Source organism: Chrysochloris asiatica, unplaced genomic scaffold (genome assembly GCF_000296735.1).
Source record: "Chrysochloris asiatica unplaced genomic scaffold, ChrAsi1.0 scaffold00042, whole genome shotgun sequence".
Classification (NCBI taxonomy): Eukaryota; Metazoa; Chordata; class Mammalia; order Afrosoricida; family Chrysochloridae; genus Chrysochloris; species Chrysochloris asiatica.
Genome location: NW_006408560.1, coordinates 5,422,555 through 5,435,545, shown reverse-complemented (window position 1 = coordinate 5,435,545; position 12,991 = coordinate 5,422,555). Strand labels below are relative to the sequence as shown.

The 12,991-nt window shown below is 41.1% G+C and overlaps 1 protein-coding gene across 1 annotated transcript in view; it reads left to right on the top strand.

Annotated features, from left to right (window-relative positions):
* Nucleotides 1-12,782, top strand: part of RNF115 (ring finger protein 115) — a 103,915-nt gene extending 91,133 nt beyond the window's left edge. Inside the window, exons 5-9 of the mRNA XM_006861323.1 lie at nucleotides 3,011-3,082; nucleotides 6,643-6,715; nucleotides 8,270-8,363; nucleotides 11,446-11,561; nucleotides 12,558-12,782. Coding sequence (XP_006861385.1) covers nucleotides 3,011-3,082; nucleotides 6,643-6,715; nucleotides 8,270-8,363; nucleotides 11,446-11,561; nucleotides 12,558-12,674 — 472 coding nt within the window. The 3' untranslated portion in view covers nucleotides 12,675-12,782. The remainder of the gene's footprint in view (nucleotides 1-3,010; nucleotides 3,083-6,642; nucleotides 6,716-8,269; nucleotides 8,364-11,445; nucleotides 11,562-12,557) is intronic.
* The last annotated feature ends 209 nt before the right edge of the window (nucleotides 12,783-12,991 follow it).

The following is a 12,991-nucleotide window of genomic DNA, read 5'->3' as shown; positions in this document are numbered from 1 at the left end:
TTTTTTTAGTTTTTTTTTTAATGTTTTATTGTGAATTATGTGATAGTTTACATGGGAGAACATTAGCTTTACATTCATCCTATCGTATATGTTTCTTGTCTTCTTAATGACTTTTTGTTTTCTTCCTGTATGTTGTTCTTGATGTCATCCCATAACTCTTCTGGTCTTCAGTCTTTAGTGTTTAATGTATCACATCTGTTCTTCAGATGATCTGTAAATTCAGGTGGGATATATTCAAGGTCATATTTTGGTTCTTGTGGACTTGTTTTTCAGCTTAAGTTTGAATTTGCATGTGAGCAATTGATGAGGTCCGAGTGTATAAATAATCATCTCTTATGCTGTCTAAAGAAGGTATTTGAAATGAACAAATCATTGATTTTGCAGAATTCTGTCATATGATCTCCAGCATCATTTCTATCATTAAGGCCATATTTTCCAACTACTGATCCTTCCTGTTTGTTCCCAACCTTTGCATTCCAATCACCAGTAATGATCAATACATCTTGATTGCCTGTTTGATGAATTTCAGATTGAAGAAGTTGGTAGAATTCTTCTATTTCATCTCCACTGCCTTTAGTGGTTGGTGCGTAAATTTGAATAAGAGTGGTATTAACTGGTCTTCCCTATAGGCACATGGATATTATCCTATCACAGACAGCGTTGTACCTCAAGACTGATCTGGATATGTTCATTTTGACAGTGCATGCAACACCATTCCTCTTCAATTTGTTATTCCTGGCATAGTAAACCTTGTGGTTGTCAGATTCAAAATGGGCAATACCAGTCCATTTCAGCTCACTAATGAGTAAGATATTGATGTTTATGCATTCCAGTTCAATTTTTGACAATTTCCAATTTTCCTAGATTCATAGTTAATATATTCCATGTTCCGATTATTAATGGATGTTTACAGGTGTTTCTCCTCATTTGAGTTTTTCTCCATCAGCACATGAAGGTCCCACAGGCTTTACTCCATTCACGTCGTCACAGTCAACTCTAATTTGATGAGGCAGTTGTTCCCCAGTTGCATTTTGAGTTCCTTCCAACCTGAGGGGTTCATTATCCAACACTGTATTTCTCTGCTATTCATAAGGTTTTCAGTGACTAAATATTCAGAAGTATTTTGTCACACCTTCCTAGTCTGTCTTCATCTAGAAACTCATCTGAAACCTTTCCACCATGGGTGACCCTGCTGATATTTAAAATACTGGTGGCATAGCTTCCAGAATCACAGCAACTCATAAGCCACCATAGTATGACAAACTGACAGATGAGTGGTGGGCCTTGACTTGGGCTTACTTATATACTAGCTAATTTGTGCTGATTGTTGGCAGTTCCTCGTCATGTGAGTCTTTCCATAGGACTGCTTGACAAGGTACTTTTCCAGTGCAAGTGAACTAAGAGAGAGCAAGGAGGAAACCACAATGCTTTGTGTGACACAGTCTTGCAAGTTATAAATGATCACTTCTGCCATGTTTTATTTTTAAAAAGTGAGTCACTTGCTCTAGTCCATACTCAAAGAAGAAGTATCAAGTATTTTGTGGGCATATTTTAAAATCACCATACAAGGAATGGTGGAGTCCTGGTATGGCGCTCTAGGATAAGCACTGGACTGATTTGATTTGAACCCAAGGTTGACAGTTCAAACTCACCAGTCACTCTTTGGAAACCCTATACAGGGTTGCTATGAGTCAGACCCTACTCTACAGCACTTACCAACAACAACATAGAAGGAATAGTATAAGCTAGCTATTGCTGCACTTTAGTAGCAGGAAACCTCTAATAATTAGTTAGTATTGGCTGTTGGTGTGGCGCTGTAGAATAACAACTGGACTGCTTACTTCAGGGTCAGCAGATCAAAACCACCAGCTGCTGTCTAGGGTCTCCATGAGTCAGAATTGACTTGACAGCACTTAAACAATAGCATTGACTACTGCCACTATTACACTGATTGACATTTTAAGTAAAGTGAGAACCAGGAGATTAAAAGAGTGTATCATTCAGAGAAGAGGTAATCTAGGGAGCAGTAATTCCAGCTCTTTTCTTTTGTCGAGACATCTCCATATTCTTTGATAATCGAGAACAACTAATTAGGATGAAGGACTGGATAGATATGCCATTTAAAATGTTCAAAATGTCAAATGCCAAACATGCATGCTTGTTTGTGTTGTAAGCATTTGAAATACCCTTTGAGAGCTAATATTAAAAAATCCATTGTCATTGATTCTGCCAACTCATAGTGACCCTATAGGACAGAATAGAATTGCCTCACAGGGTTTCCAAGACTGTAATCTTTATGGAAGCAGACTCTCACATCTTTCTGCTGTGGAACAGCTGGTAAGTTAGAACTGACTGTCTCTCGGTTAGCAGCCGAGTGTTTAACCGTTGCATGTTGTTAACTGCCATTGAGTTGGTTTCAACTCATAGTGACCCTGTATAGGGTTTTTAAGATGCAGCTGGTGGATATGAACCGCAAACACAGCAGTTCAAACCATCTTTGCAGTCCAGTGCATTATCCTGCAGTGCCACACCAGAACTCTGGGCTCAGTGATTTGTGTTATAAAATGAAATTACCCTCAAGATACAAAAAAGAAAACCCTTTAAATGGTACCTTATATAGAAACCATTGTATAAGACACATAAAAAATGGAACTACTCTTGTTAAAGAGAGCTGGACCCACAATCCCACGGACTCAGCATCCATTTGAGCCTCTAATTAGATTGGTGCTAGAGATTCAAGGAGCATAACTTGACAACTACACCATACCATCCGACCTTGTTTCCTGCTTAATTCACAAAAGTCTGTTAATATATCAGCCAAGCTCAGGAAGATAGCCACAAAAATCGTAGGTCACCAGATAGCAGACTGATTTGTGATGCTCTCTTTTGTGTAAGAGTCAGTGAAAAACCATTGTGGTTTGGGGAAGGAATTGGTGATTGACCAGCCATGGATTTCTGTAGAATATTTTCATTCATCTGTTGTCTTACCTAACTTTTTCTCTTCCTGCAGGATAATACAACAGCTCTTTGCAGGGTTCTTTGCAAATTCTGCACTTCCTAGATCTCCACATCCTTTGTCCTGGTAAGTAGCTAATTGCCTTCTATCTTACTCTGCTATAGTAGCATCATTTTAGGTATTGTAGTTTTTTTGTCACATGCTCTGATACGAAGAACTGCAGAGGTGAATATGTAGATATAACTGGCAGTTTGTTAGACTGTGTTTATCTGCTGAGACATAAATTTAATCAGAATTTGTTTTTTATTGGTTAGCCATGGATGTCTGAGCACTGATAATCTGGTTCTGCTTATATTCTGGTCTGAGGGTTGTGTTAAGGTGAGAAATGAGATGGTCCTTGTCAGGCTTGGTATCTAATTTGTGGGTTTCCCCTCTAGATTATATAGGAAGAGATTACTTCTTAAAATTTCTAAACTTGAAAACAGATTACACTTACTCTTCACTTACCGACATGGGTAGGTTCCAAAGACCAGGTCATATGTGAAAACTGACATTATGGGAAAATGACGGATGATGACCACATCACCTCATCCCTTCACCTGGACTGTGAATGTCCCATTGAGCCCCTGCTGAGGTCACTTGCCACTTCTGTCTCTCCCTCTCCCACGTCTCCTCAGGAGAGCTAGGCCCACAGTGCTGCCCCTATCCATTGCCATGCTCCCTTCTTTTCTGCCTTCTCCATATTTTCAGGACGAGTGGCCAGAGCTCATTCACTCAGTGCCTTTGGTGGTTTTGTTAGGGGCAGGGACTTCCTTGTTCATGGGCAGAAGGGCATGGGTGCCACAAGAGAGGTGCGTGTTGCCCACTGGCCCCACTGCTGGTCCCTTGTCTGAGTATCCCCTGGCTCTTACTTAGCTGGCTCTAACCCCTTCTACCCACACGCCCCCATGAGAATTGGCTATCCAGAGCTTCCTCTGAGGCTGTGACATCAAGGCCTGGCCTCTGCCCTTGACCTTAAACCGTACCTGCCGATGGACACACATTCACCCTTTGACTGTACCCCTGCCTAGATAGTCTTCCTCTTCCTTACCTGTATCTGTTCAGGAGGGGACATTGAGAAACGTAAGGGGCTGTACAGGAGCTTATGTGGGGTCCTGAGACCTTTGGCACCTGAGTGCCCTGTCTCAGGGCTCCTTTTAATCACAGCCCCACTTGTCCTGGCAAGGAAGTGGAACCAGGCTAGGAGCTACCCTGACCAGCACCCCATAGTATTCCACTGTTTGGGAGTACCATCTCTGCCCTTCCAGGCAGTGAAATGCTATGCAATACAAGTTTACTTTCTACCTGTACATGGAATCTGCTAGTCAGGAACCCCATCAGGGACCCCAGCATTCGCTATGTTTATTGTTAATGTTCAAAATAGTGGAATAGTAGTTTTTTTGTTTGTTTGTTTTGTTTTTTTTTACTATTTTTGTAAATATGAAATGTTGGATAGCAAGATTGTTGCTAAGTGAGGAATGTTGTTGTTAAATTCTGTCAAGTCGGTTCTGACTTATAGTGACCCTATGTAGGGTTTCTGAGACTTTGTGTAAATCTTTGTGGGAGCAGAAAGCTTCATCTTTCTCCCTTGGAGCAGCTGGTGGGCTCAAACTGCCGACCTTTTTTACATTCCAGTGCTTATCCTATAGAACTGCCACATTCTCTAAGTGAAGAATTTTATTGTTGTTAAGTGCCATCAAGTTGGTTCTGACCCATAGCAGCCCTGCATATGGTTTCCGAGGAGCAGCTGGTGAGTTTGAACCACCAACCTTGTGGTTCAAAACTGACCTTGCTGTTGCATGCTTAGCCTACATACACACTTCCCTTTCCCAAAGTAAGGAGGCTTGTTAGAAGTAACAAGAGGCTATAATCCAGGATTATGTATGGTAAGGGGTTCATGATGGGATGTTCTCTTGTTTGGACAATTACCACTGCTGACACAGAAGACTTTTTTGCTCACAGGGACCTCAGTCCTTCACACAGTTACCCTGTTTTCCAACCTCTAGTCCTGGTGTGATGCTGTGGGTTAATGCACTGGACTGCAAAGTCTGTTTGAACAGCAAGGTTGATGGTTCAAGCTTACTAGTTCCTCCTTGGAAAACCTATACGGGGTCGCTATAGGTCAGAACTGACTCAACGGCACTTAACAACAACAACAGTTTATGAAAGAACTCCTGGTGTGGTGCTGCAGGTTAATGTGCTGGGCTTCAAAGTTGGTTTGAACTGCAAGGTTGACAGTTCAAGCTCACTAGTCATTCCTTGGAAACCGTTTACTGGGTTTCTAGGAGTTGGAACTGACTCAGCGGCACTTAACAACAACAACACTTTCTGAAAACATGTTCCAGCCAAAGACTTGGACCTCTGTCATTCACAGTAGCCACTAGCAGCTCCACAGAGAGATGCTGCCAGGTCCTTTTTGTAGTTGTTCTAAATTGTGATTCAGAGAGCCTGCTATGGCTGCTTCTCTACCTGAAAGTTCCTCATTGTCCTGGACCATAGACAGCCTTTTAGAATGAGAGACGTTTGCTGTAGATTTTGCTTAGTCATGAAAGGAAAACGCTCCTTAAAAAGTAGCTCCATTTATCATTCCCATTTCCTCTGTACATGGGGTTGATAGGGATGGGCAGCTTAGACATTGGCTACCTAAAATGGGACGGGGAGGGCTATAAAGGCACGAAGTGACTGGCTTACAAGTTTTCAAGAGGGAGTTGTTTCAGAGTGTGTAGGGGAAGGTAGAATTCCCACTGACTAGTTTTCATCTTGTCTAGATGGGTCCGGTGAAAGGAGATGGGGTTAAGATTCAGTAGTGAGTAATTGTTATCATGACTAATTGCGAGTATCACAACTGTAAATATAGAAGTTTTATAACAAAAAGGAGGAAGTAGTTAATCTTACAATTCAGGAACAGAGGACTCTAGGATTATCAAGGAAGAAGAGCAAGGGCAGAATGTGGGATCCTATCCAGGGAAGCAGCGACACCAGAGATGGAGGTAGAGATGATGACATAGAGAGATAGAGCAGCTGAGGACTCTAGACTCATGGAAAGAGAAAGGCTGTGTGCTGGCAGGCTTACAGAATGTGCCCTTTGGTTGTTTAAATGATTATATATCCCTGAGTGTTTTTGTGTACATCAAAACAAAAACAAAAACAAAAACACAACAACCCAGAGGGAATAGAAGCAAATACTGTTGAATTATGATGCATGGAGGGAATTGTAATCATTGCAATGAAATGAAATATGATAGGATAAGTACAAAACTGATGTTCTCCCATGTAAACTATCACTCAATTCACTATAAAAACTTGAAAGAAAAAAAAAAAAAGTAGCTCTATTTATATTTAATGTTAAGTGGTCACAGAAAAGACAAACTTTTCTTAACCAACAGACAAGGAGTCGCTCTTTTTGTTCTTGTCTATCTTGTGGTACTTTTGGTAACTTCATATTTTATGTTCTATCCAGTGAAGTAAAAAGTATGCGAGAATGAAAGACTCTCTCTGAATAATCTGTTTGAGTTTATAGAGACAAAGAAACTTTTGCCACTTGACTCGAGAGGACTAGTGACTTTGCATTTGTGAGAGAGTGCAAGATTCCTCTTACCAAGTTTTTCTGTGGTCATTGTCTTAACACTGTCTCATATCCTGTGTAGGTATGGAATGTTGCACTCCAACCCTGAAGACTATGCCTGGGGTCAGACAGAGCTGGATGCCATTGTAACCCAGGTGAGGTGCTCCCTTTGGAGGGTGTCTGTGAAATGGCAATCACTCTGCTTTCTCTAGTATGTTGAGCTGTGGGCTTCATTTTACTAAAGGGATCAATGGTTTGGGGATTTAACTCAACATCCTAGCGGCTTTCTAGAAGATGATTTCACTGCCACAGGAAAAGAAGACTTCTTCCGTGACAAACTGTGTATTATAATTTGGCATGTTGTTCAGCCCTGTGAGAATCTTACTGGCAAGTACACCGTGAAAAAAGAGGGACTCCCCAGATGTTGCAGGAGGCATTTCTGTTAGAGCAAAGCAGGGGAAGGAAGCAGAGGAGGTATTCCTATGCCAAGTATAATTGCTTCCACTTGTTTATGTTTAATTTGATTGGTTTTCATTTCCCTGTGGGTTGATGAGAACAGACACATGTTATTTATAGCTGTCATCTTATAGTCAGTAATTTCCCTCTGATTTTTGGCTTACTGTAGTCACTTTGAGGACTAAGGTTTGCCTGCCCCGAGTCATGGTTTTTTCAATCATCTCATATGCATGTGAAAGCTGAACAGTGAATAAGGAAGACTAAAGAATTGATGCCTTTGAGTTATGGTATTGGTGAAGAATACTGAATATATCATAGATGGCCAGAAGATCAAGAAGCTGTATTGGTGCAGTGAATTAAGCATTTGGCGGCTAACTGCAAGGTCAGTGTTTCAGACCCACCCCCTTTCTATGGGGAAAAGATGAGGCTGTCTTCTCCCATAAAGATTCACAGTCTTAAAAACCCTAAGGAGCAGTTCTAATCTATTCTATAGGGTCACTGTGAGTTGAAATCGACATGCTGGCAATGGGTTGGGCCAGAAGAATTAACAAATCTGTGTTGGAAGAAGTACAGCCAGAATGTGCCTTAGAAGTGAAAATGGTGCAACTTCATCTCAGGCACTTCGGACATGTTATCAGGAGGAACCAGTCCCTGGAGAGGAACATCATGTTTGGTAAAGTAAAAGGTCAGTGAGAAAGAAGAAGAACCTCAACAAGATGTGTTGACATAGCAGCTACACCAGTGGGCTCCAACAGTATAGCAGTGATTGTGAGGATGGCCCAAGACCATGTAGTGTTTTGTTGTATTGTTCATGGGGTTCTGTAGGTCAAGGCTGGCTTGAGTACACCTAACAACATCCTGTTTTACGTACTCCCATCCTTTTCTCCCTTCCTTCCAGCAGAGTGACATTTCTGGACTGGTTAAATAGTACTTTTCAATTAAGCTGTAGTTTCATTCATGACATCACAATCTGTTTGTTGCCACTGAAGTTGCTTTATATTCAAAGGTGGGCCTTGATGGTTTTTTCTGTAGACTTATACTGATTTCACTCTGAAATTATAAAGTAATTATTAGTGTTCTGGCAGCAGGAAAAGGGAAACCCAAGCCTTTCAGAACTTTGCATACATAAGAGTAACTAGCATTTCTAATATCTCCTTTATTTGTTCTCAGCTGGAACAGCTCCCTCCCCAAGGATGCTGAGGTGTTTGCTATGTGCTGTCATCTTCATCAGCTTCTTCTTTTCTTTTTGGTAGCTTTTAGGACAACTGGAAAACACAGGGCCTCCCCCAGCTGATCAGGAAATGATCACATCTCTTCCAACAGTGACAGTAACTCAGGAACAAGTTGGTAGGTTCATTTTCATATGTAATATTTTGTTTCCTGTCACCTTCTGATCTCTGTTCAAAGTCCCAACACTTTCCTATACTAAAGATTTTCAGTTGAAATTCCTACCTGGGTACCAAAATCATTGGGTTAGTCTGTTTTCTAAGCAGTTAATCCTGTTTCTTTTCTAGGTACCATAGCAAATAAAGAAGACTAAGATATTTAAGCAGGCTTCAAAAAGTTCATAGAAAAATTCCATTATCTTTAATTCAATTTTTCTATGGACTTTCGAAGCCCCCTTGTATAAGGAACTAATTAAGTTAAGGGAAACAAAACTTATCAAACAGACAACAATGTAAGAAGTGGTATTGAGCAGGTGATCCTGACTTTAGGGTATGAGGAAAGGGAAAAATGGGAGGCTAGAAATGTGTTGCATATTTACCATGTGACAGGCACACTTGGATATATCAGACATAGATATTTTCTCATTTGTCAGAACTGAAGAATTTAGTGGTAATGGGCAGTGCTTTGGACTGAAGATTTCTTTCCCCACAAATTCAGGTTTAGAGTCAGAGAAGATTTTAAAGACAAGATGAGCTATTTAAGGGAAGGTATGAACCAGTATAAGATTATCAGCATGGACATGGTGTCTGAGTTTGGTTTAAGGAGACTTAGAATTGAAGACATTATTAGAAAAGACTTTTGTTTGGGGAGTAGTGAGAAGTATGACAAAGGAGCCTTGGTGGTATAATGGTTAAAACACTCAGCTGTGAATCAAAAGGCCAGCAGTTTAAACCCAACCACTTGCTCCAAGGGGGAAAGATGTGATAGTCTGCTTCCATAAAGATTACAGTTTTGGGAACCTTGCTCTGTACTGTCAGGTCCTATGAGTTGGAATCAGTTTGACAGCAGCCAGCTTGGCATTTTTTTTAGGGGATGGGGTGAGTGGGAGGACAGTATAAATAGATAGGAAGGGTGGGGTCTTATTATAGAGGATTCATAAGTGACAGAGAAGTTAGAACTGGATATTTTCGTAGCAGTGGAGTTTGGGAGTTTTGTAGGTCCTCAGATGGCGGAATGAGGAGATTTAACTGGTCTTTAGAAATAATTAGTCTGGAGGCAGTGCATGAACTGGGTTGGCAAGGGGAGGGCAGAAGTAAGGGTCTAGAGAGACCTATTGCAGCAGCTCAGGCAGAGATCAAGTTATAGTACTAGCAGAAAGCCAAAGTGGTTCAGCAGACCTTTTTGAAGAAAGTCTTTTATCTCTGATTACATAATGAAATGAAGAGAGGGAGAAGGTCAAAACTGATCCTAAGATTTTACAACTGTGCAACAACAAAGGTGGTACTACTGTCAGCTGCTTACGAGTTTCCACTCCATGAGTGAGTTGTGACTAGGCCATGCCTGTTTTGGGTGGGGAAGTGGTGGAGTGTTTTTCATTTTTAACTGGTTGGTTTTGAGATGATAGCTGAGAGTTTAAGGGAAGATGAGCTGGAGGTTACTATAAAACTGACATAAGAGGAAATTAGTAGGCAGTAAGGAACAAATCAAGGAGCTCTAGTAGCATAGTGGTTACAAATTGGGTTGCTAACCTCAAAGTCGGCAGTTCGCAAGTACCAGTTGTTCGCGGGAGAAAGATGAGGCTTTCTGTTCCCATAAAGATTTGCAGCCTCAGAAACCCTGTGTAGGGTCACTATGAGTTGGAACTGACTCCACGGTACTTAACAACAACAATGAACAAATCTGTCTACGAAGTGCAGCCAGTGTGTCTTAGAAGCAAAGATGACTAGACTTTGTCTCATGTTCTTTGGACACGTTATCAGGAGAGGTCAGCCTCTGGAGAAAGACATCATGCTTGGTAAAGTCAAGGGTCAGTGAAAAAGAGGAATACCTCCAAGGAGATGATGGACAGAATGACTGCAGTAACGGGGCTTAAACATAGCAATGATTGTGAGGGTGTGCGGAGTGGGCAGTGTTTCAGTCTGTTGTACACTGGGTCACTGTTACTCAGAACTGACATGAAGGCACCCAACAACAACAGCAAAGTATAGGCTGTCTCTGGAGGGTTGACTGCCTGGAGTCAGCGAAACTACTTGGGCGGCCATTGCAGTCGAGTAGGCATGAGAAGTGAAGCTAGAATTAAGGGTGAAGGTAGTAGGAGTGGAGAGGAAAGAATGAATCACATCTTCCAAGCGCCTTGAGCTCTGTGGAGAATGAAGCTGCTCCCGTCATTAGGAAGAGAGACTTGCAGATATTATTAGCTAAACTTGAGAAACTCAGAACTTGCTGCTTGGTACTCTCAGTATAGAGAGAGTGTGGCCATTTCCTCTCGAAGAAGGCTTCCTGTCTTTAGACCTGGAACCTGGGCTTTGCTGTTCTGCAGCACCACCTCCTGGTACAGCTTTTTTTTTTTTTTTTTTTTTAATTAAATGTTTTTATTTTGGATTGAGTGAAAGTTCACAGGGCACATCATCAGCTTCACATTCAACTATTCATATAGCATGTTTCATTACATTGATTATTATCCCCTCCATATATCATCAGTTAACAGTGTTTCTCTCTATCCTCTTTAGGTTTTTTTTTTTTTTTTTTTTTTTTGGATGGGGGGTCCTGGTACAGCTTTTAATTAACTTGTGCAGAATGTCCAACCCATGCTCAAAAAGAACAAGTAATGTGGAAAAGAGTAGGGTAAAAGTGGTTTGAGACACTGAGTGGGAACTAGTAAGACTGCTGAAAAGAGTCCCTTGGTTGTGGTTGACAGGCTTCTCAGATTGACATGGACTTTCAGAGGCAAAATTTGGTAAAATTATTTTCCTGGTTTACTTATGTAATAATCTAAGCCCGATTTATTTCTTCTATCATTAAATGAAAAACTAAACCTTATATAGTTCCTATGTAGACCTCGTTCATCATTCCTCCTTTATATATACTGCTGTGTACCACCTTCCCCACCCCCATTTTATCTGTCATTTACTTGGATGCACTGCTTTTCTCATCTTTTTTCTTTATGTAATTACTGGACCATTATAGACATTGGGTTTTTTTTTTGTTTGTTTGTTTGTTTCCTTCTCTTGTTTACTTTAACAGGCATTTTGTCTTCCAACAGATATGGGTTTAGAGTGTCCAGTATGCAAAGAAGATTACACAGTGGAGGAGGAGGTCCGGCAGTTGCCCTGCAACCACTTTTTTCATAGCAGTTGTATTGTGCCATGGTTAGAACTGGTGAGTAGCCAGCTGTCACCTGGGAGGGGGCATCTATACCAGTCACATCTTCCTAGGGAGTGGTTCAGACAGAGGAAGGGTATATAACCAACCACATCAGATTGTAGTCTCATAAACCCCTGGCTAACTCCTGTTATAGTTGCTAAGTACCGTCTAGTGGGTTCTGACTCATAGCGGCCTTGTATAGGGTTTCTGAGGAGCGACTGATGGGTTTTAACTTTTTCGTTAGCAGCTTAGTGCTTATCCTACAGTGCTATTACCAACATTATTGTATTTTCAGACTACTATGTATTTGCATCCTCTCTGTCTCTAGGCCAGGAGTGGCAAACTATAGCCTGTGACTCAACTCTGCCACCTCTATTTGCTTTATGGGAACACACACTAAACCAAACCTGTTGCCATCGAGTCAGTTCCAAGTCATGGCAACCCCATGTAGGGTTTTCTTGGCTTTAATTTTTATGGAATCAGAACACTGAGCCTTTCTTCCACAGCCCCAACTGGTTTTATATCACTAACATTTTTAATAATAACCAACCATAAACCATTTAAATCCCCAGGGTCCTTGTTGGAACACAGCTATGCTTATTTATTTGCAAATTGCCTATGGCTGTTTTTGTGCTACATTGGCATCGTTGTAACAGAGACAGTATGGTTCACAAAGCCTAAAATACTCAATATCTGTCCCTTGATAGAAACTGTTTGTTAACACCTGTTCTAGACTGTGTTGCAAGTGGTGGACAGCTACCCTCTTTCATTATTCAAGGTCACAGTTTCTTGTTTGTTCAGTTTGGTGGTATGTGTTAGCTATAGTTAGGTTGCTAACCTAGAACTTAAAGTCCCAGTTTGAGATGTCCTGATGACCCATGCTGGAGCCCAGTGTGCATTGCATCAGAATACATGCCCCTTTACTTTCGTAGTTGCCAAGTCATAGTTTTTGATGTAACCCCAATTTCTTAGGTTAGGCTGTTCACAGGGACTAATATCTTTCTTTTTCAGCATGATACATGTCCTGTATGTAGGATGAGCTTAAATGGTGAGGACTCTACTCAACAAACCCAGAGCTCGGAGGCCTCTGCAAGCAACAGATTTAGCAGTGACCGATGGACTTTCTGAAACTAACAGCCACACCTAAGACAGGGTTGTGGTAATCTTAATGTCACAGTTATAAATTGTATCCAAACTAAACAAAATAGGTGGATTTAGGAATCTCGTAAGAAACTCTAACCCATAATATAAATGCAATGAGTGTTTTTCCTCTTCAAATTTAAAGCTAGTATCTACAGGTGGAATTGTATAACAACCAAATGCCTCTTATTCCTGAATTCAGAGTGGTAATTTTGTAAGTGTGAAACTTAATTATGAGGTTTCCTGCCCCCTCAAGAACAGTATCAGTTCCTTGAAGTCTAGTTAGGGTCCTGCTGTCATGCTGC